Below are 27610 nucleotides of genomic sequence, written 5' to 3'. Positions count from 1 at the left end.
TTTTGTTAGGCCAGCGTCTTTCTGTGAGTGACTAGAGAGCGGCCGCTAGACCAGACTGCTCAGTGTAGCCCAAAATGCACAAAAAGGAATACACAGCGAGATGAGATATTCATGGTGCACGTTTCACTAAATATAATGACAGTCTTATCTTTCGTTTAAAAGGAAATTAATAGGCAAGATAATTGTAAGATTTTTCTTTTTCAATATTTTAATTCACAGACTACTTATGTTTACCTGGCGACATGTCATACATGTGAAAAGTAACTGTAACTTTAACAGACTTACAATGAGAAGATGATATTGAACTCCACTGTACATTCTGTAAATCATAGCTTCACTTACTCTGCACTTATATGTATTTAAAACACTATATTCTTGCACTTCTGGTTAGATGCTAACTGCATCTCATTAGCTCTTGTACTCTGCATATTGACAATAAAGTTGAATCTAATCTAAAATAAAAAATAATAATGGGATATTTTAACAGTTGTTTGGGAAAATGTAGCAATAGAAAAAATTAAAATCACTGAAATAATATGAAAATATTCCACTATATCTTTGTATATGCTTGTAAGGTTGCTATAATACTTTTTAATATTAGTATTTTTTCCCCTATGGTTTCATTCTTTTATCTCTAATAATGTGCTTAAATATATATTTTAACGTTTCGTTTATTTCTCTCTTTTTTAAAAATATACTTGAAATTTAATTCCAAGCAAAAAAAAGCTGTCAACGACAGTCTAGATATCTCTCATTCACGCTGTCATCAAACATTTTAGGCAGCATTTTTTGTACATTCATAAACATTTGTTATGAAAAACACACTTCCCTTTCTCATGTCGCAGAAAGAACATTTCTTGGCACGTGCTAAATAAGTGTCATCAATCACTTTCAGCATTTTGATAGGAAAAATAAATAAAAATACATTCAAAACTGTAAAAACATGCTTAACATGCTGCCTAAGAAAGATATTCATCTGCAACTCTGCAGTCATTTTCCCAAATTTTTAATACAAGGACTATACCGCAAATCCATTTGTAAAACCTTAATCTTCCTCTGGAAGAAACGTTGTGAATAAGAATGTTGTTGTGGCTTAAACATTTCCAGTGAAATCCAATCAGGGACTTAACACAAAGCGTCTATCAGACTCGGAGGGGAGAGAGAGCTTTCAGGAAATTAAACTTATTTCAATGAAAAATTAAACGCAGTTCAAATCAGACCCTATTGAGGGGCATTCAATGCGGGTGGGAGAGCGTTTGCCATTTTTAATTAACTCTGGCTTTGTAGTAACCCTGGGTTCATCACAAACCAGCAGTGCACCTCAGTAGTCGAGATGCAGCCTTTCAAAAGGGCAAAGCTTCAGACGTTTCAGCCAGAGCCCAACGACGCACATACAGAGACATCATGAGCTCTTCCCCAATAACCCTGAAACGTCTGACCTCCGCTGACCTTCCCGCTCTCTTTTTCTGCCAGCTTCTCCGGACTTCTGGTCCTCAAGTGTCAGTCTGAATAGATTTCTGTTGCCAGAGCAGAATTTAAGTCCATCTTCTCCCCTCAAGCTTTGGCTGAGTTCGCACACATATGACACACTGTCCTCAGCATGGGGAAATAAGGCCCTCGTGAAACCACAATGTTTGCAACCCACACCATTTCAAGAGGCTGCGTCTTATGCATTTTTGAGTCCCTTTGACGTGCCTTGTTTATAGCTCTGTGATCATAATCATATCACGATAGCTTAGCTTTTTAAACCATTTGTTCCCCTCTCATAAGTGTGCTTGGGTTCTGATGCTTAATAGTGAGATTAAATGTACTGTTGTCATAATGATGTTGTTTATGTGGATTTGTGTTTTGTTATATGGTAATAACACTCTGATCTGATGCACATCAGAGCTGCAATTAAACCTTAAAACCAAAAGAGTTCTTCAGGGCTTCAGAGTTGAGAATAATATCATTTTAAAGTCATTTCTTTATTTATTTAACCAACTCCACAGAAAGACTGGCTGATTACACGCTTGCTGGTTTGGATTATAGATGAGACTGTAGAATATAATCAGTGCATATTAATGTCCCAGTGCTTCTGATTTCAATCTCTTTTATGTTATTGGATCTTTGAACGTCTGGGCTGCATGTTTCCATGATATGGGGAAATGATTTGCTTTATCCGCGGTGGTGGGAAAAAGTGTGCAGCTCGTGTTGCTTTTAGTAAAACTGCTGCTGGGTACAAAGAGAATATAATGGAAAGTACACAAAATCAGAACGTACACGCACTTTGTTGCTCCCACCATCTTTAAATAGCACAAAGCTGGCACTGTATTTCGAGGACGGCGATGGTTGAAAGCTTGCTATTAAAAAGTCATGGGAAAAACATAACAGTTTATAGTTGCATGCGATTCTGAGGAAAGAGGCTGATTTTTAGAGTAAAACATGGTTTATCTCAGTTTCTCATCTGTGGGTGTTAAGGATGCTCTGCGCCCACAGTCAATTAAGTCCACATGGCTTTGGAATATATAAATATTAATTTGGTAAGAAAAAATAGCTTTAGTAATTAAATGTCATGAGCAATTTTGCATATTTTCCATCAATTATCTCTTTACAGGTATTACACGGGGGTGGGGGGGGCAGGAGAGTTTTATATACACTGTCTGTCTTATGGTGCTATTGTTTACTCATTTCTTTTAAGAAATCTACAGTTTTAAATCTGAAATTAAAATATAACGAGTTGTGTTATCAAACCAACCCCCATCAAGCATTTCCTCTAAATCCACCCAGAGCATTTTAATTTTAAAATGGGGGAAAATTATGATATTATTCAGTTATAATTATTTTTATTGCACTATTTATCTTAATTTCTCTTTTTAAGTCTATCATTCAGATATTAAAAGTTGTTTTTTTGAGCTAACACACATCAAGCACTTCCCCCAAATCCACTTATTTCATTAGCATTCAAAGCATTTTGCTTTTAAATTGATATAACTTACTTGTGTAACTGTTGGGTAAATATCTCGCATGCCATCCATCGCTATACTTTCCCACACTCGCAATTTCAGGCAAAGGACTTCTGACTGTAGCACTGACTGTGGTTGAAAAGTGGGATGTAATAATAACGGCATAGAGATCCTAAAAAGGAGCATGAAAAGCAATTAAAGTGTTTATAAGCTAGTAGTCATCAGAAGTCCAAAAAATATTTCATTTGCTTTACGAGTCGTGACAAACAAGCAGTGGAACAAAACCCTCATATGACATTTTCAGAAACTCATTGTATGCCTATTGATCCATAGAAGAGGGACAAAGGACAGTCATTTTCTGCTTTGTTACTGGACTCCATCAGTTGTGCTCATTTGCTCTCAATTTTGCTTCATGTCATCAATCACATACAATAGAAATCATTTAGTTTGATGGATTAGCTTTTTGCGTCAATACACAATCTAATAAACGGCAGCCTGGTATCGTAAATAAACAGTTTATGGAAACCTATTCACATCAAATGACTAATTATAAATGCCAATGGTTATAAATGCTCGGTAGTAATGAAAGAGCAGTGCATACATTTTTTTTGTTCAAAAACTTTATTTCAGTTCATCCTTAAGTTACATTCTAAGAGATAAAAAGGATAAACAAAGTACACATGACAATCAGCACAATCATTATGTTGTTTTCAAGTGATGTAATCATTTAGGACACTAAGAAACAAAAACGCAATATTGATTTTGTGCTACGGTGATGTTTATCTTGGAGTCTAAAGAGTCTTTACGTGCATGAAGGTGACTCAGAGCTCGATGGTAAGTGTAGCTGGCTGTGAATTCTGGGAAATACAATGTGATGTGCTTGTCATCTGACCTCTCCCGTGTTAAATAAAGGCCTGATGCTTTGAATAAATTGGTCAGATGGAGAGCAGGATTGCCGTGTGTGGCACAGCGTGAGCGCCACTGCATTGTGAGAGAATGACCCACGAAGCCTGCGATTTATAGCACAGCTTTTTATTTAGTGATAAAAGCTGTGGTGATGGAAGGTGACAGCTTCTAACACAGAAATAAATCACACAGAAAATGGAAGGCTTTCGCTTTGAGCCTGCATATAAAAAGTGTCATTTTGCATTATTGATCTCTTGGAAACTATGACCGGGATGATGGATGCCTACATTTCTGTGAACCTGCATGGATTTGAAAAATATCAAGTGCATGCATTAGGGATAAAAATATATAGGGAAACATGTTCAATTGCTTTTGACCACGATCAAGGTTATTGTTTTTTGGGTTGGTAAATGTGTCGTGAATTATTGACTTATATGCATATGAAAGCATAAAGCTTGACAGAAAGAGGATGATGGCTTAATACAAATGCGCAATAAAGCAAACATTGCTGTAGCTACAAACCTTTAAAATCAACTACAACCGAAGTTACATGTTTTAGTCTCTACTAGATCACAGTAATCATCATCTTCCAGCAGCTGCTGGACTAAAATAATGTAATCTTTTTTTTTTTTAGTTTTATGCAAAAAAGCGGATCTGAGAATGTCAACAAAGCACCACCCCGCATTTTACCTGTGTGCAAAAACCCAGCGTGGAAGTGGCTTTGAAGTTCGCTAGCGATTGTGCAAAAATAGCGTAGCGTGACAAAAACAAACTCCCGTTAATATGCACGGTCTTATTGTGAATGCACCCACACAGCATTTTCATCTACCCGAGTGCGGTTTGCGTAGTCGGTGAATCTGAGGCCTCTGGAGTGCAGGCGTGCCAGCCTCTATCAACCACAACATGCATGCCATTTCTGGGCATGAAAACCACAGCTCACCCCCGGAGCTACGACTTAGCTTGCCAAACAATACCTTACAGTTACACGCGCTCTTTTCAGCGTTCTTTTAATCATGACATCATGAGTATCGGCTTCCTCGTCTGAAAAGGCGCCCAGATGCAGCTGCTCGTGTCACTCCACAAAGCAGACAAGTGCACGCAGATGAGAGAGGAGCTTTGCCGCTTTGGCACAAAAGCTACTTCTTATTACAAGAATGAGAGACAAATGTTTGAAAGACTTTCATGAAACTGTCATTGTCTATGATCTATATCCAGCTGACGGTGTCGGGCTAATGCTCAGGAAATGTGTGCATGTTGCTAACAACACTTTCAGATGGTTTCCTGAGAGATGGCATTGCAGTATGTCGAAATCACGCGGGCTTTGATGAAGTCTCTTGGGTCGTTCTTGCATATGAATAAGGTGTATAATAATATATCTTATCGTATTATATCCTAGAAGCGTTAATTTTGTTCCTTCAAAAGTGCTGATACATACAGGCAGAAAGCACAGAGACTTTACACTGTATTTTTTTGTTTTGTTTTGTTTTTGTTTTAGTGTGCTCCAGAAAAGCAGGGAACTCTTTCAGTTACATGTTACTTCACTAGTACCATCTTTATGAACCAATTTATTCAAAACACAGATTCATTGAGGAAAGAAACTATAACAGTGACTATAAGTGACCTATACAGTTAAACATAAACAGCGTCTAATGTCTATTTAACATCTGACAGGAAGGTCCTAGCAAATATTGCAGATGGTAAACACACACATACAATAGATGTCTAGACAGTGTGCATGTGAATCATTGAATTTATTCGTTCAAAAACTGGTTGTATCTGAAATTGCCCTTATACTCTCATTCCCTATTCCCTACATTACTAATAATAAAGGCCTACTATATATACATACTAATACTCAGAATATATGACTAAAAAGAAGAGGCCCAATTTGGATACCAAGCAGGAAGTGCTGCAGCATCTTCTGGTTCTTTTAGCATGTCACTCACAGCAGGTAAGTGTAAATAATTTGTTATTGAGGTGCGTTATGTGCGTATTTGAATGAGTGCACTCAATAATATCCACTATGGTTTTGGACACCACTATGCCTTTAAAGGTGCACAATAAAAAGGTACGATTTCTGACACAACAGTTCATGTTGTCTTGTTGTAGCTTTGTTTATTACTATTTTCATTAATGGCACAAAAATGCAAGTATCTTTCAATATTGTGACTAATATGTAAGTTAAATTGAAAAATAATTATTAATTTTAATGGTAAAAACTATAGAAATGCTACAGTAAAAACCTGTTAAGTGGTTAACAAGACCTTAAAACCGGACATTTCATGTAACTTTACAGTAAAACACAGTTAAATGTACAGTTTTCAGAAGAAAAAGAAGTCACCATAATTTACGTTTTTATTATAATTGACAAATTTGGTGTTTTTCTTTCATTGTAAAAATGTTTCTTCTTAGATTCAGTTAATAAAATACAGTCAAACCAAAATGTTTTCAGACACCTTTAACATTTCTCACATTACATCACAGTTTGATCGCTATAGTTAAGAAAATGTTAATAAAACATTGCAAGAGCTCAGAGTTAAATTGTTTCAAAACAAATTCATCTGGATAATGTCAGATAACTTTGATAGAAAAAACACTTCAGCAAAACTTGGTCAGGTCAAAATGTCTGAATATTTATAGATTCCAAATTTTATTGGTAGTCCACTATATGAAGAATTTTTGCGTATGTCACAGGTCACTTTATTTTGCTAACCTCACTTACATTTATGAACTAAAATGTCCTACAACCACTCATAAAAAAATATATAAAAGGATATCTGGTGTCTGGATCATTTTTGTTTTGACTGTATATCATACTTTTGTTAAATATTACTGTAAATTTAAGATCAATCTGTAAAACGTGGAATGTATACTGTATTTTTTTCTGTAAAGTTCTGACAAGCACATCTGTTTTTTTTTTTGTTTGTTTTTTACTGTAAATTACGTTTGTTTTTTTAGCAGTGTACTCAGTATTAACTCAAAATCAGTATCAAACTCACAAGTGTTTTGTTGGGCTGCGGTAGTAAATATGTCAGCTGGATAATTATGTTCTCACTTAAAACACAGCATGTGTGGTGAACGCAAAACACAAATTTCAACGACCTTCAGCATTGTGTAGTTCTAAACTTGAGCCACGCAGTCTCTAATTGCAACTCTTGTCTGCAGGGAACGACTGTCAAACACATTTACAACACTGTCGTGAAGCAGCCCGTGCCATCTTTGAATGCTACGTGCATGCAATGTTATTTCTCCGAGGATGTAATGTCTCTTAAATGTTAGTCATACTGCATGGGTGGAAACCTTCATTACTCATTTTGCCTTATGAGCTTTCTGGCTCAGACCAAATAAGCTGTTACCAGAACACCCTTCTCCAAAACGAGATACCCAGCTGTGTGGGGAGAGTAAAATGACAAAAGCTGAAAAAAGGATTGCTAGATAGGAAAAGTAAAACACAGACATGATGCTATTTCAAGCCCAGCAAAGCTGATTGCACTTTGTTTCCTTTTAATTTCTAATGGCTCCATCTCGTGTGCTCTCTGGGGTGTGTCCAAATGCATAGAAACAGCTGTCTGCAAATCTGGGTCATACAGCCCAGCCTTCACTTCCTTTACAAGAGCAGAACCCAGGGAGCATAGCAAACACAAAAACCATCATGTAATGTTTTATTTTTATTTTTTATAATTGTGCACAGATTCAATAAACGTGTGTTATTATTTTAAAAAAAAACAAGGGCCCATGTCCTTGCTGTCAAACCGTTTTTTTCCTGATTGCTTTAGCAGAGCATTGACAGATGTAATTTTTTTACAGGCATCCCAGACATCCTTGGGGGGTACTTTATGGTGACAGTAAATGTGGCTTGGATATTGAAACGCACTCTGCAATTCGCATGACAAGATCCGATGCTCTCTGGATTGCTGCACCTTATAGCTGTATTCAGTAAAACAGCATTATCTAAATACTCCTATGACTTGGCTGTCTTTTTCTGAACTGGTGTTTGTAACGCATTTGTCAAGATATAAATCACAGCTGTTTTTACGGTAATCGTTTAAAGTATCATATTACATAGGCTATATTTAAAAGAAATTACATGGGAAATATATGATCATCCAGATCATTTTATCCTGATACACTATATATGTGTTGTAAAATATTTTGTGTTATGCTGTAATCCTATGATTATATGAAAATGATTTTTCAAGTTGTAAATAAATCCGTATTGGAGTATGTTCTACTTTTTTTAGTTTTTCTACCTCAAAATTTCATCTCCAATGTGTTACTTTGCAGTTGTGAACTTATGTAAAATTAAGTAAAAACTGTTTCTACACCAATTTATTTCCTTATATTGGTTCCAAATTATGACATAAATTCCGAATTGATTTATTTGGGATTTTCTGAGTAAGGTAAAGTTTTTTTTTTTACTATAACTAAATATACATTTGATAAATATTCTAATGTAAAATATTCCATGTCAGAGCTGTGTCAGAATGTTTCAGTAACCAGACCAATTTCCCTTTGTCCGCAGAGTAGTTTCTAATAATAAAACAGCACATTTGTTACCTCAGCATCTGAGTCATTCAATAGAAATTAAATACATTGAGTTTTCCTACAATACATAGTGCAGTCCATTTCAAAGCATGAACACCGTGACACGTTAATGGAACAGGAGAACAGTGACAAACCAGGTTTATAGAACAATAAAACGCACTTGTACTCAGCTGTGAAGCCTGACCGGAGAAGAGTTACAGCACAGCTTCGATTCGTAAAATGACTTTCATTGAATTCTGTCTTACCAAAAATGGTCACAAGGTTTATATGCTCTCATTTTCAATACAATGCAGTAATCCTACCAGCAGCCATTTCAGTGGACTCATGCTGGGTAGCTGTAAAATGGAGAACGACCATATATTGAGAGCTGATGGGAAACCAATCTTCTTTTCCTCGAGGGAACATATTTCATGTGGTTCTGGTACCACAAAATGCTTTGAAAATTGTCTTGAAAATAATAAGCAGATAAAAAAAGTTGTCCTAGAGAACCTGAGGTTTTGTGGGCATGGTCAGTAACGCTGTGAACACCAGTGCCTTCATTCAGTACTGTTAGACACTCCCTGGCTCAGATTTAAAAAAGCCACCTGATCTGAAATTCAATCCCATATTGAGTGCATGTGTAAGTGAAAATTGAGGTCACGCTAATCTGTAACTCTGTCTCTTTCTGTCAAATCATAATCCAATCCATAACCTGCCACTGAAGCCATATAAAAGTAAATGTATAATCCAATATAAGCCTGGGTTTTCACCAAAAGCCTGTAAACTACAGCTAATGCTTAGTGTGTTATAAAAAAGGAGTTCATAAGTGATATCCCAAATCAAGGTTGTACCACTTTTAACCGTAACAGAGGTTTAGCATGCAAATGCATGAATGGGATCTGAATTCTAATCATGACACTCAATTTGTATTCAGGACCATACAACACAATCATAATCCTGATTGCATTTGCTGCTCAAAATGGATCTTTTGCCTGCGCTTATCTCCTAATCCAGAAGTAAAAAGACAGGATGTGACGCTCTGAGAAAAAAAGAACAAAAAAGAGAAAAGAAAACAGAACCAGTCTGTGGTCTCTAGAGTGATTCCTCTGTTACTTCTGTCACTGTGAAATCAAAGAGCAAAAACGCAATGTCAATCACATTCTGGAATATCTCTAAAGCTACAAATTACTTTTTATCACTGTCTTGGAAATTGCATTTACAATTTTAGGTTTTAATCATGGGTGATACATTTAGTGTGTTTTATTAATTGTATTTTTTGTATATATTAAATGAACAGTTCCCCTCAAAATGAAAATCCGCTTAAAATGTACTCACTTTCAGGTCATCCAAGATGTAGAGTTTGTTTCTTAATCTGTACATAAAATTATTTCCTTATTCAGACAAGACGACTTTGTATTCCTTTCATTTTAAAAGAAATCCTGAAATGAAAAAATAGCCAAGCTTTGCTGATAACCACCATGTCTTTTTGATGTTCGTTGCATAAGATGCTGGTTTGTTTCAAAATAAGCAATAACCAGCATAAACTAGCTTGGACCAGCATGGAAATTCATGCTAAGCTCAGCAGGGAAAACCTGTCTGATAACATGACACCCTAAGTTTTGTGCAAAACAGGATGACGTTAAGTTATACTTCTAGTTCTTAAACAATCTGTTTTTGTCTTGTTTCAGCCGCATCTGTCCTTCCCAGTGTTTCTCCTGCTCTCCGAGCCATCCAGTGTAGCCACATTAGCACCTTCACAGTCAAATCCGACTCTAAGCACTGTCTGTAGCAGCTGTGTCAAATGTAACCTTCCCAGTCTGCTGATTACAGTCCCTGTATCCCTGCCATCAACTGGGTCATGGTAATTCAGACACCCACAAGTGGCTATTACAAGAGCCTTGACTGTATGATAACTTGAAACCAGCCGACCTGGAAATGAATGAATGTGCTGCTATAGAACAGAACCTACAACATGAGCACCCCATCTGCTGTTCGAGGCGAAAATGACCCTGTTACTGTATACTATTCAGCATGAAAGATTAGAATTTGTGTGTCCTCCTACATCACAGTAACGCAATGTTTTTTTTACATTTATTAACAGTTATAAATATAAATGTTTTAAAATCATTCTGACTATCTTCTAATAAGGCAAATGGCTTCTGTTTCTTTCCTGTGCTTTCCCCAGTCGTCTGTTCTGGGAGTATGTAAATTTGGTGAGCAGGTAGAAATATTCCGCAAAAACTGAGGATTGCTTAACAGCAGCAACAAATGCACGTTTACCGCTATACATGAGCAATATCACACGTGTAGCTGTGTTACAGTCGTGCTGATATAGATCGATATAACATGGCTATGAGTGTGATATTGCATTTATACAACAGTTTGATGGCACAATTGTATAAATAAATAAGAAGCAACCATGGAGTGTATAAAAACAACAACAACAAAAAACTTTTGTGTGTGGAACAACTTCCTTACGCCACTGATTCAAATCTTAAACTGACAGTTTATCAGATGAGCCAAGCCTCCATTACTAATTTGAAAACATAATTTTGGAACTAGTCAGGGGTTATTGAAACATAAAATAAAGTCCTTGTTTACAAAAATAAATAAATTTAAAAAATATTCATTTTCTCACCTTCGGTACACCAGTGTAAGTCTCATGGTGAAAACTTCAACACCACTCTCGTCAACATAGTCCAGTTACAATAAAAAAATATTTATATTTTTCTTGTGGTTTTGGGGGGGGGCAGTAGGGGGTCGTTTCCCCCACTCTAACCTTCTTAAAAACTGAGAGGTTTCTGTCACTCCATTGAAAGTCCAGGTAATCAAAACATCCAAAAAGTTTAATCCAAGTATGCATGTTGAATATTGTTTAGGTGTAAATAAAAGTCTAAATCAAATGAGTTAATCATACACAGTAAAAACAAACTTTAGGTTTTTTTTTTAACCCAACCGTTGAGTTACACATATTGGGTCACTGTGTTGGGTTATCTTAAAATTTGTTGGTTAATTTTTTTTCATCGTTGGGTTATTTTTTAGTTATAACTCAACTGTTGGATCAAATATGTTTCCCGGTTCAGTCCGTTCAAATTTTAACGGTCCAGTCAGCGACTCGCGGACATCAGCAGCAGCCTGCATGATTATGAAAGGTAAGTAACTATATAAAGCATTCATGTTTCTTTAAAGCATCTGGATCTTTTAATTTAACTGAACTTGGGACAATACGAGGGTGAGTAAACGATGACAGAATTCTTGAGTAGTATCCGAGTGAACTTTAAATGGAAACAGTATTTTTGCAATTTTATGTTTTAGTATGTCCCGGCGTACTGTCGTATTACAGACTTTTCACCAGCAATGAAACGTTATATAGTTTAGAAATATACATGCTAGTAAAAAAATTGATTGCAATGCAGCGTAAATACATAATAAATAAGAAAGTCTAAAACAACATGATCTTACAAGTAATTTTTAAAATTTAGTGAATATAAATAGTTTGAATATGTAATTTGTTGTTGAATTAGTCCCTTATATGATGATCATTAGAAATCTATCAATATAAAATGGGACTTGTCAGTACACATGCTGGCTAAAAGAAGTCATAAGTCATAAGACTGGGGCCTCAGTGTCTGGCATGCCATTAAACATTCAGCACTGTCTCGATTAGACGTCTCACAGCAGGAAATCATTATATTACGATGGTATGATGTTCACGATCTGCTCCATTCCTTGATAGTGCACCTCCTTGTAATCAGAGTATGTCTTTCATGGCTGAGACTCTCGCTCTGACATAGGCCTACTCACAGTTTAAACCATTCACGTGTCTTTTTCATGAGTAAAATAACTCTATTGTCTGTGTACATTTTTATTGGACCGTCCCTGGCGGAAAGTAACACATACACATCTCGTATTTGCTTGAGTGTTCTGACACTTGTGCTAGATGAAACCGCTATCAGATATGTACAGCCACGAGTATGTGTGTGTCAGAGAAACTATATGAATGCAACCTTGCCGATGCCCTTGACTCGCTGAGAAGCTCGCTACAAAGAACAGGAATATTCCAGCACAGCCGGCATGGGAACACAAATGAAAGTCCCATACTTTCCCAAGGGAAGAACTCTTAACAAGCACATTTAGAGACAATGTTGTGATTTTAGCTAAGAAACATAGTAAACTAGACAGCTAGTCAAAACAGTGATAACAGAACTTTGACAACATTGATAAATCAGGGAGACAGACGGCAGTTTTTCAACTGTAACAGTGTGGAAAAGAGATATTTCACTGCTGTGGAATACTTGATTCTGATTGGTCAGTTGTGGACTTCATTAGAGGACTTCAGTATTATCATCACTGTAGTACTTCTGCAGTATTCTTGTTGCTATAGGCTTAGCGTATCATATGTATATCTGTTTTTGCAAATATAAAACTAATAATATAAAAAATTATAATGTAAAAAAAGAAAAAATATATATATACTGTATTTATGAAGTTTATTTGCAAAAACAAAATCATGTTTTTTATTGTGTTATGATGTTTTATTGTGTTAGTTAGCTGTATACTTTGTTATTGTTAATTATTATTATTTAATCAACCCAACCGCAGCTTGACTGATATTATTTGAAATGTTGGAATGCAGGATAAAAAAAAAAAAACATGATTTTTTAAAAACATTTTTAGTTATGTTATCTATTTTTGCAAATGAACTCTATATATATACTGTATATGATGGGTTATTTTTTTAAATAAATTAATACCTTTATTTAGCAAGGATGCATTAAATCAAAATTTAAATTGAAAGAAAATAATAAAATGTGTCATGGTTTCCACAAAAATATTAAGCAGCACAGCACTGATTATGAGAAATGTTTCTTGAGCAGAAAATTTAGCTTTACCATCACAGGAATAAATTATATTTAAAATAAAAGGTAGAAAACAGTTTAAATCGTCATTTCATTTTATTTGTTTCACATTATCACTAGTTTTTATTGTATTTTTGATCAACTAAATGCAGCCTTGGTGAGCATTAGAGACTTTTAAAAACATTTAAAAACTCTTACTGACCTCAGACTTTTGAATAGTTGTGTAAAATTAGGCCGATAACCACTCAAGGTGAGTACAAAGAGACATAAAGTTACCTGTCTGACTTTGTTCTATTGGTGTACCCAGTTTAGAGGACAGCGAGCAAAGTGGGATTATAACAAAAGATAGAAGATGATTCCCAGTGATAAATTGGATGTCAGTTGGCACATCCTGGCCTGTTTAACTTTCACCGAGTTGATCCATCTCCTCTCCAGTTTTGGTGGCTGCTCAAAATACAGCGGCAGAGAACTAGAGCAGAGTGAAAAATGTTCAGGAACCGTATTAGACCCCAGAAACCCTCCAGCGGCTAAACCAAAATAAGAAGCCTCACTGTGACCGAGACTACACCCTGTTTTAATTCTCGATGGAGTTAATTAGGCCAGCGTGCTTACAACACTTCTATACATTATGATTCCACAGTCCTCTACTCAGGTAGGGATGTGAAAACTGGGGTGTGTGGGAAAACGATAGCAGATAAATCCTCACACACTACAAATTCTTGTTATTTTATACTTGAGGGAAAGTCAGATTGTGGTGTAATAGCATTGTAATAACAGTAATAATATCATAATAGCACGGCGTTATAATTTTCTATGCATATACACATTTTATATTTCACATAGACTGAGGTAACCATATTTAAAAAATAGATTTTGTGCAAAATACTACAAAAATATATTGTGTGTCTGTATAAGATGTTTGTGTGTGTGTGTGTGTGTGTGTGTGTGCATGTGTCTAGATTGTGGTACTTAACTGGAATCTATAGACTAGTGGTTGATACATAATATAGACTACAGTATATATAAATTAAAATGCATTCCATAATATGAACAGAAATTGTTTTATATGTCTATGCACATTTTTATATAATGAACAGGTTAATGATTAATGCATGTTTAAACACAGTGAACTTTGTTGTCATTTGTGTGACACAAGTTTGACTTTTGTCTGGTCCATATTATATATTGTCTTTTCTCTACAATGCCTGTCAATAAAACATTAAAGGCTCTGATTTGAAACCTCAGTAGAGTCAATTGATGAACTGGAGAGGGACTGGGATGTGATCTCCCATCACCATCATGCCCTTGAGCAGCCTCGGGTCGCCCCAGGGTGACTGTACTGCTAGTGACTAAAATATTTTAAAAATATGAAAATAAGCCCTCCCTGCTGCATGCAATTAAAACCTAATAATGTGACTGCTGTCATTATATTCAGTAGAAATAATTGGGTGAGGGCTAATACCAACCCAGCAGTTTCTCTATGAATGCATTAACTAAGAATAGGTCAGATAAATTGTCGACTACCTAGAATTTGATTGCCTATTGCATTGCTATTCTCACAGAGTAGCTGTAAATTGTCTGGTGCCTTAATGGATTTGGGTGTTTGCTGATTAGCCCACCGTCCTCGTGTGTTTCCTCCTCATAGCAGCATATCACCGCGGTACAGAGAATCTCCTGAATCTTCTTCCGTTTAAACATCTTCAGTCGTCTGCTCTCTGCATTGGTCCGAAGGATAAATTCGAAAAGACCATTGCACAGTAAAAAAAATAAAAAAAAAAATTAAAAAAAAACGCCGTGCAGCAGCGCCATCTGCTGTCTTGACAATGTTACTTTTTCCTAACCATAGAAGGCACAAAATGTCCCCATCTAAATTACTAATGACTGAAATAAGTCTTGAGAAATCTTATGTCTTTTGGAAAACTCTAGGCTCTATAAGTGGGAATAACTGCGCCTGCAACTTTAAGGTAGTTGTCAGCCAATTTTGTATAATCCTGACAGTATTTGGGAGACTATATCTATGTTTGGGAGTATTAATAAATGTTGGGTGTACTTTGAGTGTATATTTCCGTTTGATGCGGAATATAGGGCAGAAATCGCCCTAGGAATAGTTAAGATATAAAACAATGAGCATGACTGGTTTTAAACTAATCTGTGAACTAAAAAGTTAAACTCAAAGCTTAATTATGATTTATTATTTTACAGCATGTACATTGTGTGGAAATATGCTTTCTTAATAACATTTTCATAATTTAAGTTGCTGCAGTTGCAAGATCAGGTTAATTAAATATCACAACTAATCTTTTCATATAAGGATCCTAAATTGAAAATGGATTTCTGTTTCTGTGAAGGCGTATAGCAGTTTTATATCAGACCTAATAGCTGTCATACACCCTAAAAGATAACCTCATTGAAAATGCGAAAGGAAAAAGGCAGGAACCTTTACAAAAGAGTCTTTATTTAGAGACGTTTACATTCAGTCGCCTTAGCAAAAAGGTCCAGAATCCATATTGCACTCAAAAGATTAAGGTTTTCTTTTTGGCAAATCCCTTTTACATGCATCTAGACATAAATGACACTCATTTAGTACAGTTCAGAATGTAGGCCGACTCGTAAACGTTCATGTTTGTCTGTCATACCATATACAGCATCACAGAATGGGGAGTCAGTCTTTAAACCAGGAGAAACATTAAACATACTCACTCCAGCTTAATCACAACACAGCTGACGTTTGGCATCTTAACGAACGCGCCACAGAACTTTTGGCAACATGAAAAAACACTCCCGGAGAACAAGAACACAACTAAGCACACACATAACTCTTTACAGCATCAAAGCTTGTTTCTTCATCCTTTTGACTACATTCACAGGCACACAGCAGTGCAGGTGGGCCAAAAGAAGCCTCCAGCAGAGGTCTGATTTATGGGAACTGCAGAATTGCTACACAGAGTGGCAAAGGCGCCACCCGATGAGATTGATGTCAGGAACAGACGTGTTTTTTTTGGCTTGGACTAGGGTACTAGTACCCCTGGGTAAAGTTATAGCCAGTCTCTGAGTGGAGGCTGGAGCCTGAAGCAGTAAAACTGTAGGCAGCATAGGCGACCACAGAGCCCAACATCAGCCCAGACATGTAGGACACAGTCATTATGTTCCCTGTGTGAAATAAAAATCACACAAACTCAAGTTAATGACTGCATCTCTAGAGAAGAGATTATAAATGCATCCTTCTCAAGGTTTAGGCTTACATACAAGCACCTGTTCATCTGCATAGACTTGTGCATGCATACTCTATGAATCTAAATGTGGTGATAGATTTACCTGCTAGTTCCCTCTGCTCAGGTGCCACCTTGCCTGCGGCATGAATCATGGGAACACTGCCAAAATAGCCATTAGTGATGCCCATGAGGAGAGAGAAGATGCAAGGCCATGCCGGGTGGCTAAAGGTGGGCTTCTGAGCCGGATACACACACATGATGAACAGAGGGATGAAAACTACTCGCACACACGAGCAGAAGAGAAGACGAGTCCCGTTCCATTCATACGGCACGGCTGCCACGATCTAGACACAAAGGAGAGACAAAGTTAGCTGTCAAAGTACTTCAAAGAATGTAGAAGATGATCCGTAATGTCATAATGTCAGTGAACATACTTTGCCCACAAAGTCGGATATGTTGAAGATGGCCATGATCAGAATGGGCAGCCATTCCCCCAGTGTGACATTCCTGATCTCCGACTCCAGCCCAGGAAAAAGACACAGCGTGATGAAGTAAGTGACGGCAATAGACAGCATGTAGGTCCAAATCACACGGGCCACCACATATCGATGCAGGATCATGTCTGCAACAGAAGGGGTCACTGCTTGATTAACCAATGATATGACTTTTTCACAGAAATGAAAACTACTTCAGGAAGAATGCACCAAAAACAACATTAAAGACTTTCATACGGTAACAGAAAGTCCATTTTTCACATGAATGTGTTCTTTTGAAATTTCTATTAATCAAAGAAAATGATGTATCATGGGTTCTACAAACATATTAAGCAGAACAAATGTTTTTGACACTGGTAATAATAATAAATGTTTCCTGAGCAGCAAATCAGCATGATTTCTGAAGGATCATGTGACACTGAAGACTGGAGAAATGATTTCATTGTGATTTCATTTTCATATTATTGTGTATTATATATTTTTCATATTTACATATTATATAGTTGCATTTTGTATATATTTTTAAATATGCATTGTGTGTTATATTTAATATGTATATTTTATATAATTAATTAATAATAATATTATCAAACCCAAACCTTTGAATGGCAAAGTTTATACAAAATCTTGATTATTAGGAATGCGAGGTAACTTATTATCTGCAAATAAACAGCACAATAATTGTATAATTAATTCATAAAAATGTCATTGTGTGATTTCATTTTAATACAATTGTATATTATATACTTTTTGTGTGTATATATATATAATATAGTTTTTATTTTATTTTTATTTTTTAAATATACATGATGTATTATATTTTATATTAGTATAATATATAATTATTAATAATACAATTTTCAACCTTAAACATTTTAATACAAATATGTTATTATTAGGAATGCATGGTAACTGATTATTATCTGAGAATAAACAAAGCACAAATCAAATAACATTATTAATGTATAATTTTGCAGATCTTCAGAAAAAAATAGTATAAAATATTTTGTATCGAAATAAAATATCAACCATATCATTGGTTTTTGTGATCACTGATTTATTGTTATCAGCTAGAATTGTAATATTGATGCACTGCTAAATCATAATTAATTTGTTAATAAGGATTGAGATAGGAAATACTGTATTATAAATGAGAACACACCTTTGATGCCTGGCCAGCTCTGTTTAATCTTTGGTTTGGGCACATCAAACCTTACATAAGTGTTTCCTCCAGCAAAATCTGTGCAGCCGTCTTCAGCAGGCGAAGAGCCCACTGCGCCGTTACCCTTGAAAACAGACAGGACATCTGAACTATTCATACTGAATACATTATATATCCGTATATATTTTTCAGTTCAATACAGCAAAAACCTTGCATTTTTTGATGTAGCAAAAAAAAAAAAACATCAGAAGCAGTGACCGTATCAAGCAGGTCACTGTGACTTTATAAGAGTGTGCAGTGCATTCAGATATTGTAATGCTTTTCTTGATGAACTAGCATTTCTGTAGGGCCTGCTTGAGGAGGGCCATTACTTGATTAAGTGTTTGGCTGAGCTAGTAAAACCACTCTCCTTAATTTGCTGAGAATAAAACAAGAGCATTCGGGTCTCACGAAAGTACAGACGAGGAACTGCTCAGGAGAAATACACCCTCAGAGTAAAGCTCCAGCATAAACAAGCATTCAATAAATAAAAAAATTAACAGACAACAATGAACAGTAAGAATCTTTACAATACTAAAATATCTCATTCTAAGGTATTTCGTCTTTGCAAGAATAAAGCGCAGTCTTTAGTCCAAAAATCTTAAAGAAAATTGTACTGGATTGCTGATCTTCTTCTCTTTTTTAGGGTTCTCATAATTTGGGTCAACTTTATAGTGGGGAATTTCTTCCCAATAGCATAACCCATGATCAGATTTCTATTTGAATTTCTGGAAGAAGATGAAGAAATCTTGAGAGGAGGAACGGCTGAGTGCTTAGTCTGTCAGCCACAGGAAAAACATGAGGTTTATCTGAAGTGCTCTCATATATTACTCCACCCAAACTGTGTGTGTCTGAGTGAGCACTTCTCTCACGCTCTCCCCGTGTCCTTCTCAGGGACGCTGAAAGCACTGACCGGCACAAATGAAATGGTGTTATGGGAGAATTTAGAGAAAACACTGCTGAGTATGCGTAACTAAAACAGTCTTTTCACAGTCCAGATAAATGAAAGAGCTTTACAATTTGTGTTTCCAATGAATTTCCTCACACATTTCCAGTGTGATAATGCTGCTGATTTATTTAATTACAAATTGATTTCTAAACCATATAGCAGGGAGAAAAATGATGGGGACATATTTCTGCAACAACTGACTACACATGTTGGTCTTGGCAACATAATGCAAAAGTATGAGACAGCTAGAGCACATTTACTATTCTAGACACCCTAGTAACATATGACTGTGTAACTCAATAACCCTTTAGTATAAGGAACAATTCTCATTATTAACTAGTTGCTTATTAGCATGCCTATTATTAACATATTGACTGTTTATTAGTAATTATAAAGCACATATTCTGCATGACCATATTCTACATCCCTAATCATACCCAGTGCCTAAACTTAATAATTAATAGTAAACTTAATAGCTACCTTACTAACTATTAATAAGTAGCAAATAAGGAGTTTATTGAGGTAAAAGTCATAGTTAATGGTTTGTTAATAGTGAGAATTGGACCCTAAAATAAAGTGTTATCTGTAACTCTTGTACTGCTCGACTTAGGAAGCTGAATTTCTATTTTGGATATTTTTCAGGTATAGATTTAATTGTTTTACCCTTGGTCAAGATTTTCAATATTAGAATATTTAGTGTACTTGATTACGAGGAGACAATGGCATGGAGGAGCATGCTTAGAATAAAAATTTCACAGAAACGTAATACTATTTATATAAATTATCTACATATTATTAGTGTATTATATATATTTTTAATATTTAGATATTGTATAATTGCATTTTGATCATTTTTAAAACTATACTCTATTATGGATTATATATTTCATATTTGTATATTATATAATTAACAATAATAATAGTAATGTTTAATAAATACAATAATAATTGTATTATTCTAATTATTTTGTGCATCACTGCAAATCAAGCTGTAATTTTGTCCAATTATGCAAAAAGAGAGAAACGGTTATTTAACTGTATGCACCAGAATTCATCAAATACTTTCTTCCCAAGATATTTTAGACGATTTTGAAATGATGAGAAAATTAAATTTGTTTCTTCAGAAAAATGATGGTATCAGTATTGGAGAAAGACCATAAATGGTTTCATAATGATATGCCCTTCTCACATCTGGCATGCAAAACTTACAAATCTTACTTCTTCTGTAACGACATCATGGTGGACCTGGTACTGGGTCCCGTTTTGTGAGTGGTCTTTGGCGTGGGACAGGCCCTGTCGTGCCAGACTCGTGTAGTACTGGACAAAGCGTGTCCTACGCACCAGGACGTGCAGGACAAAACACAGTAGCACCATACAGATGGAAATGATGAAGAAGATGATGGTGTTCTTCCTCTCGTTTTTGATCAATATTTTGGTGAAGATACGACTGAGTGAAATGATCACTCCTGCCGTGCCTATACAGAAAAAAAACACAGAATGAGAATCTTGGGTTTTGCATTTTACCCACACACCATGGATTTTCATGACCACATCTTACTCTCTCCGGTCATCACGCCCTGTGTGTAGTGCTTGGGAAGCATCCCCATGTATCCATAGAAACTGGACTGCTGCACTGGAGACACAATAGGATGAAAAACTGTTATGGCTGGAAAGGTTTGACAACACAATGTGAGCCTAAATGGAAGACAGTCTCCCCAACATGCTTCTGCAGTCATGATGGCTTTGGAAAGAAAAGTATGAACAAATACCTGTACATCCAAAGGCCACAGTACCCATAGACATCAGATTGATGACGTACGACTGCTTTGTGGTGAACCTCTCCAGCCACAAGTCAAAAATGGTGACAAAAAGCAGAGGTCCAAGTGCAAAGAGGTAACCTACAAGAGATTAACTTGGATGTCAACAAATGTGAGATATCATAACTAAAGGCTGAAATATACTACACAACTTTTAAACACTGGGCATCATACACTTACAGAGTTTGTAATAGTGACAGAGGAAAACAGGGTATCTTACACTAAACGACTGCCAGACTAACAGACTTGAGCAGATATGTGCACCTTGTTGCTAGGAGACGCATGACAAATGAAAACAATGTGAGTTCTAAAATCAGTGTTCTAAAACACGTGTGATATCCTCTGACTGGATGGAATCAAAGTCAGAGTCTGTGACTATCATACACTATGTGATTTTATATGAAATCTGCAGACTGGCTCTGACTTCTGGCAACTAGCATTGGTCAAAACAGTAAATAAGAGGATAATTGGAGCAAAAATTGTGTAGTGTATTCCGGCCTTAATAAATAATCTATGCACTAAAGAAAGTCTGCAGGACTGGTATAGGATTTACTCTGAAACAATTTTCACTCAGAAATTACTAGTAAATTGCACAAATAACTAGAAAGCAATGCAAAGCAACACTGAATTAAACACAATATATTTTTAAGTATAAACACTGAAATAGTATTTTCTTTTGATTTTGCTTGCAAACAATATCATATTTGATTATATCATAGAATTTGATTTGTTTTTGGAAGGTATAATTATAATATACCACTGAATACCACTGTACTGAAAATATATTTGGAATGATTATCTTTTCCACAGACAAAAGAAAGTCATCCAGGTCAGCATGAGGATGAGTAAATTATTTATATTTTTGGCTGAAATATCCCTTTAAAAGGGTTAAATTGACAAAAAAAAAATCAGTTTGCTGCTTTTCACATCACAGTGTGTGATGGTTGCCATTGAAGGGTTTGGGGCTGTGTGTGTTTTTGTGTGTCATCAGTCAGTCGGTATTGTCGTGGTGTAATTTTCCTGTGTTTATCTGCTGTTTTGGTTAGGCCTGTATGTATGCCGCCCCCGCAGTGTTTGGTGAGTGTTATTCCTCAGGCTGTCAGACTGGACTGTGGCCCCTCCTCCCTCTCCCTCCCCTCAGGTCAATCAGCGGATCCTCCCCCATCTCTTTGTGCTTACTGTCTGTCTGCTCTAAATAAACCCACTCACCCACAGTGATCCTGGTGTGCAGGCTCAGCATCTCCACCAGGACATTGTTTAGGATCACAGCCACTAGGGCCACAAGTATATATGTTAAACCCATGTCAAACACAATGGATGTTCCTGAAAGACACAGAAGACAACGAGGAAATGTGACCATATGCTCAATCAAACTGATTTTGACATTTTTCATACAAACACAAATGTCAAAACTGATTATCTTTATTCAATGAAAGTGCATGATGATCACTGGTCCACAAAAGTTTCTTGAGCACGAAGTCACCCAATTAGAATGATTTCTGAATTTTTATGATTTATATATATTAAAATACAAAACTCCTATTAAATCGTATAAGTATTTCAAAATATTATTCTTTATACTGAATTCTTCATCAAATAAATGCCGCCTTAAAAACATTATCTATCTATCTATCTATCTATCTATCTATCTATCTATACATACGTATCAAAATACAACATTATAATGAGCAATTCTGGCAAGCACCATGAAAACACAAGTATAAACATTTTTTAAACTCTCAATCTTTAACACATATTTCAACCATATTTTGTTTCATGTAAATGGTCCTGAAAATGTAGATCCATGAATATAATGGAGTACCTTCAAATTTATGGTGCAGGTAGTCAACATCTGTAATGAAGCTATTGTAAGGCAGCAGGAAGCCCACTCCGGCCAGGAGCATGGCAAAATAGATCCCATGGTAACGGTCGTCTGGAACAGGCTCTTCAAACGCTATGCAAAGAAATCACACGCATTTGTATTCACAAACCACGAGTGAGAGTTATAAACACAAGTCCTGTCTGTGTTTTATTTGTATGACATTTCAAAATATGTGCCTTTTAAATATTTGTCTCTCAGCCTGTGTGCTGTCTCTTTGAACTATATTTATGCATATGTATGAGACATTTGACATTTTGCTCTCTCTCTCTCTTTCTGGATGAGGAACTGATTGATGGAAGCACTTCTGTGCCTCTTGCTGGCTTCCTAATGGTTATAAAGCTGGAGTCCTTTAACACTGCATGCCTAATTTAAGAGATGTAAGAAACTAAATCATGACTAAAAATGTAAAACGTATATTTGACCAGAAGTAGAATATATCTATAAGCTTATAAGCTAGCCTAGCAAACTCTAAAGATCAATGTGTATGTTCTCCTACTCCACTGATTTAATAAGCATGACCTTTGTAAGCAGGCAACATGAGGGGACAGACTCTCCAGCCTACATGATTACACATAGCTAGTACATGCCAAGTATTGCAACCCTTTAAACCAAGGCCAGTCGTTGCCAAACCAAAATCTGTATTATTGTATGAGCACAACTCATAGGTAATAGTGACTCAAATGACATTTTGTAGTTGCATTGAGGCTCATCGTATGCAGCAGAGACTCACCCGGTTCTGAAAGGGCCAGCACTCCTTTATCTGAGATGTCTTTCACCTGACAGTCCTCTTCCTCCAGCTGATAGCTCTCGAAACTGAAGCTCATCACCACATTGCCCTCGGGAGTCTGGCCAGGGGTGGCCTGTTTACGTCTCTCTACTCCTTTTGAGCCCATGGTCCTTCCTTTGGGCTGGAATATCTGAAAAGGCCTTCTTTAGCAGTGTCGGAAATGTGAGCTGTAAGAGGATGAAAATGAGGAATGTGTGTGTCAGCAACTTGCAAAAGAGACGCAACACATTACATTTAAAATATCTTGATAATCAACCTCAAACTTTAAAGTGTAGTTAAGATGTTTCTTTTTTAAGTGTCATCATCACGGAAGAAAAACGTTAATATATATACAGTATACACTACCAGTCAAAATATATTCCACAAAAATATTAAGCAGCAACACTGTTGCAACACTGGGTAAGAACAACCAATCAGCATATTAGAATGATTTCTGAAGGATCATGTGACACTGAATCTTTGCAATCACAGGAACAACTAAAATATTTAACACTAAAATTGAAAACTATTTTATATATATATATATATATATAATTATTTTAGTTAAATAATATATGTTAAGTTGTCCTTGTTACAGTGTAATTATAGATTTAAGTACTGAGGAACATTAATTATGCATGTACTTACTATATGGTTATCTATTGTTATTATAATAGTAAATAATGCGTGAAATATGGACAGTATAAAATAAAGAGTTACCAAAATAATTTGTATTTTAAATATATATCATTTACATTTCATAATATTAAAATATATTCATTTTTTTTAATTGAGCATTTGCTAATATAGTTTCAAATCAATAACACCATTATTACCGTAATCACATGATATAATGACAGTCTTAACAATCTTAAACAACTAAAACGACATCTAAAGATATTTCCATGTAAGTCTATTTCATGTATTAATCTGCATGTATCTCTGATGTTCATAAAGTTCAATATACTCACTATAAGCATTATGGCAAATTTGAATTTTTCATATTAGTTCACTGAGATGAAAGGGGCCTGTGATGTGAACAGTGAAGTGTAATAAAAGCATGTGAAGAGCAGCCTCAAGCCACTTTCTGTTAAATCAGCCGTGCCATGTGACATTTCACTTTTGGCTATATATGCTCTATGCCTTTCTGCAAGTAATGTCCTTTTTTGCTTTATTTGCATATGTATACATGTGCATCACTAGTAATGTATTGCCAATGGATATATTGCATCCCTGTGTGATATTTTAGCACAGAGCAATCAGACAATCTAAAATAAATCTATATTCTCAATGCAAATCAGGCGCTTCTAACGAGAAAAGCCTTAGCCAAGATGCCACGGTTGGACATGCTATTGAAATTTTCCTCATCTTGGAAATCTGCCAATGTGTCCTTTGACGAGGCTGGGGCTGGGAATGCACGAGTGGTTCAAAAGAAAAGCAATCTTTGATATCAGTGTTACGTCACTGACTAGAGACTAGTTGGGCACATTTTGTGACTTATCCGACCGTGTTGCATCGTGATGATTAAAACCAAATGGAATAGTTAATTTGTTTGTAACCAAACACAAATACATACTGTACAAAAACATATTCACAAAGCTGTCATGTAGCCCATATTATCATAGGGGCTGATGTTGTGTACCTAAGATAGGCTAGTGAACAGTGTTGAGACATGGAAATAAAAAAGCACACCTGCTGAACCATGAACTGTCAAGATGAGTCACTTGATTATGTAGTCATTTTCTATAGATTATCATTATAATATGCACTGGAGAGGAAATCAATATATTTCAGATATATTATAAAATATAATAACATGTATAAAGGCTTTCTAAAAATGATGCAATGAGCCAATGATACAGGAAAATAGCTGATGAATGCAGATGAACAATAAGAGGACCTGATGCTCGCGATGGTTATGATGATTATATAGAGCCGTTGTGTGTTTAATATAAGTTAAGAGTATAAATTTGTGGAAAATGTTGGTTGAAAAAACAAGACCCTGTAAGACGGAATAGGCTAAGTCTAAATCCAAACGATTTGCGAAAACTTTCGTATGAAAAAAAACTAACTAATCATGCGCTTTTCGCTAAACTACTGTTTAATCAGCGGTAATCCAAAAAGCAGCAGTGTACATATCAAGACGTTTTTAAGAGCGTTTAATCACTCTCTTCTTTTCAAAACACACCATCCCTGCCAGAAAATGTCACATAATGTTATCTGCTATATCTGTAGGCTGCTTTGTTGCTCTCACTGGACTTGTTTTAGCTAGTCATACGATCAGATCGCAGCATATATTTCCATTATTCATCTAGCAGCGCTCATGCATCATTTTAAAGAGACAAACGCGACACAGTCATCCGAAAGACAACAGGTTAAATCTTACCCCCGAACAATTAAATGCGTCTTTCCTCCCTTATTCGCATGTTACTCCGGGTAACCACAAACCTTCTTTACATAGAAATCATTTTCATCGTAGGTGCGATGTTGTTTGGGTTTTCCGGTGTAAATATCCTCCCGCACACGGTGAAGAGGCACAGAGCAGCTGTCACACACACACACACACACACACAGGTCTGAAGCATCCTCCAGCTGTCTGCCAGGCTTTCATTATCGCTTTAAAGGAAACCTGCATTAGTGCACTTCATGAACAGCACTTATTTCCATACTGCAATGAATAATAAAGAAAAACAAATCAATGATTACAGTGTCACACATTAAATATTTAAAAAGAAACTAAAACAAACCGTTACATAGGCCTATACATTATGGCAAGCCGTTTTAGCTTAAAATATTCCCAGCTTTACTCGTGTAATTGCAACAATTCAATTAGAGAGCTCTAGAATTAAATTCTTCCTAGTACAAAAATGGCAATTAGAGAGCTCTCTAAATCAATTCTGATTGGTCAGTTGCCAAATTCAGCTTTCATTATTTCTGAATATTAAATAAAATCAAGTTTAACAAAAGAAGCCTAAATTCTTTTACTTTGTTATGAGTATCTCTGTTTCACATGTTGCTCTTTTGAACTTTTATTCATCACAGAAACCTGGAAAATAACACTGTTTCTATACAATATTAAGCAGCAAATCTGTTTTCAACATTGATAATAATCAGAAATTATTCTTGGGCAGCAAATAAGCATATTAGAATGATTTCTGAAGGATCTTGTGACATTGAAGACTGGGGTAATGATGCTGAAAATACAGCTTTGAGATCACAGGAATAAATTACATTTATAATATTCAAATAGAAAACTGTTATTTTAAAGTGTAATAATATATCACAATAATACTGATTTTATTTTGATCCAAATAAATGCAGCTGCTGTGAGAATAAGAGGCATCTGTCAAAAAAACATAAAAATACCTTACTGGCCCCAATATGCATTCTAGGGATTTGTGATTGGCACTGAGGTCTGTGTGTTGGCAGTGTGTGTACACAACCACCCTACAATGATACAAAATCCACCCAGTTTTGTTTTATTATTATACATTTTTTATCTACTAAAATCTTTACCACTTTCTCAAATCAAGCCAATCTGTCTGTGTGAAGTCTTCAAATACAAGGCCCTCCCACGATAGTTTGATTGACAGAAGCGTTTCAGCACAGACCTGACCGGAGTCTTACCTTATGCTGGGTACACACCAAAAGATTTTTTACATTTTATAAGATCTTCAAAATGTGATAGACCACAAACAGGAGGATAAAAAATCCTAGATTTAACCGTTTTGCTCCTGTAGTGTCTGGTGTGCCATGACAAAGACAGCACACCACACAAAAACAGATTTTCTTTTTTTTTGCAACATATTTTTTTATTGAAAACTGAATCGAGTTACATAGAATTGACAACTTTTACAATTTAGATTTTAAACAAAATAACAGAAAACAAGAAAAGAAAAAGACATAACCAAACCACCCCACCCCACCTCACCTCACCCCGGCTTACTTAAAATCATATACAAATATAAAGTATAACAGGACTTAGTCTGGTAAGACTTGCAAGTCTGCAAAATATGATAGAAAAGGCTGCCAGACATAAAAAAAACTTGTCAGTG

General features: G+C 35.8%; 1 protein-coding gene across 2 annotated transcripts; it reads right to left on the bottom strand.

The window, feature by feature from the left end:
* Positions 1 to 15668: 15668 nt before the first annotated feature.
* On the bottom strand, positions 15669 to 26122 carry slc29a4a (solute carrier family 29 member 4a). Of its 2 annotated transcripts, none has more exons than XM_059558535.1 (11): positions 25942 to 26122; positions 23520 to 23743; positions 22730 to 22861; positions 22117 to 22230; positions 20860 to 20988; positions 20649 to 20723; positions 20300 to 20565; positions 18103 to 18226; positions 16881 to 17068; positions 16550 to 16790; positions 15669 to 16384 (listed from the first exon to the last, which is right to left on the bottom strand). In XM_059558535.1, the coding sequence occupies exons 2-11, from the start codon at positions 23680 to 23682 to the stop codon at positions 16251 to 16253; spliced, it is 1566 nt and encodes a 521-aa protein (XP_059414518.1). In that variant the 5' UTR covers positions 23683 to 23743; positions 25942 to 26122; the 3' UTR covers positions 15669 to 16250. The 2 variants fall into 2 exon arrangements, with proteins under 2 accessions (XP_059414518.1, XP_059414527.1); XM_059558544.1 differs by having other exon boundaries at positions 20309 to 20565.
* Between the last annotated feature and the right edge of the window lie 1488 nt (positions 26123 to 27610).

This window comes from Carassius carassius, chromosome 1, assembly GCF_963082965.1.
Source record: "Carassius carassius chromosome 1, fCarCar2.1, whole genome shotgun sequence".
In the NCBI taxonomy this organism is placed as follows: Eukaryota; Metazoa; Chordata; class Actinopteri; order Cypriniformes; family Cyprinidae; genus Carassius; species Carassius carassius.
The sequence above is the reverse complement of the archived record's forward strand: the minus strand, read 5'-3'. Positions and strand labels throughout refer to the sequence as shown.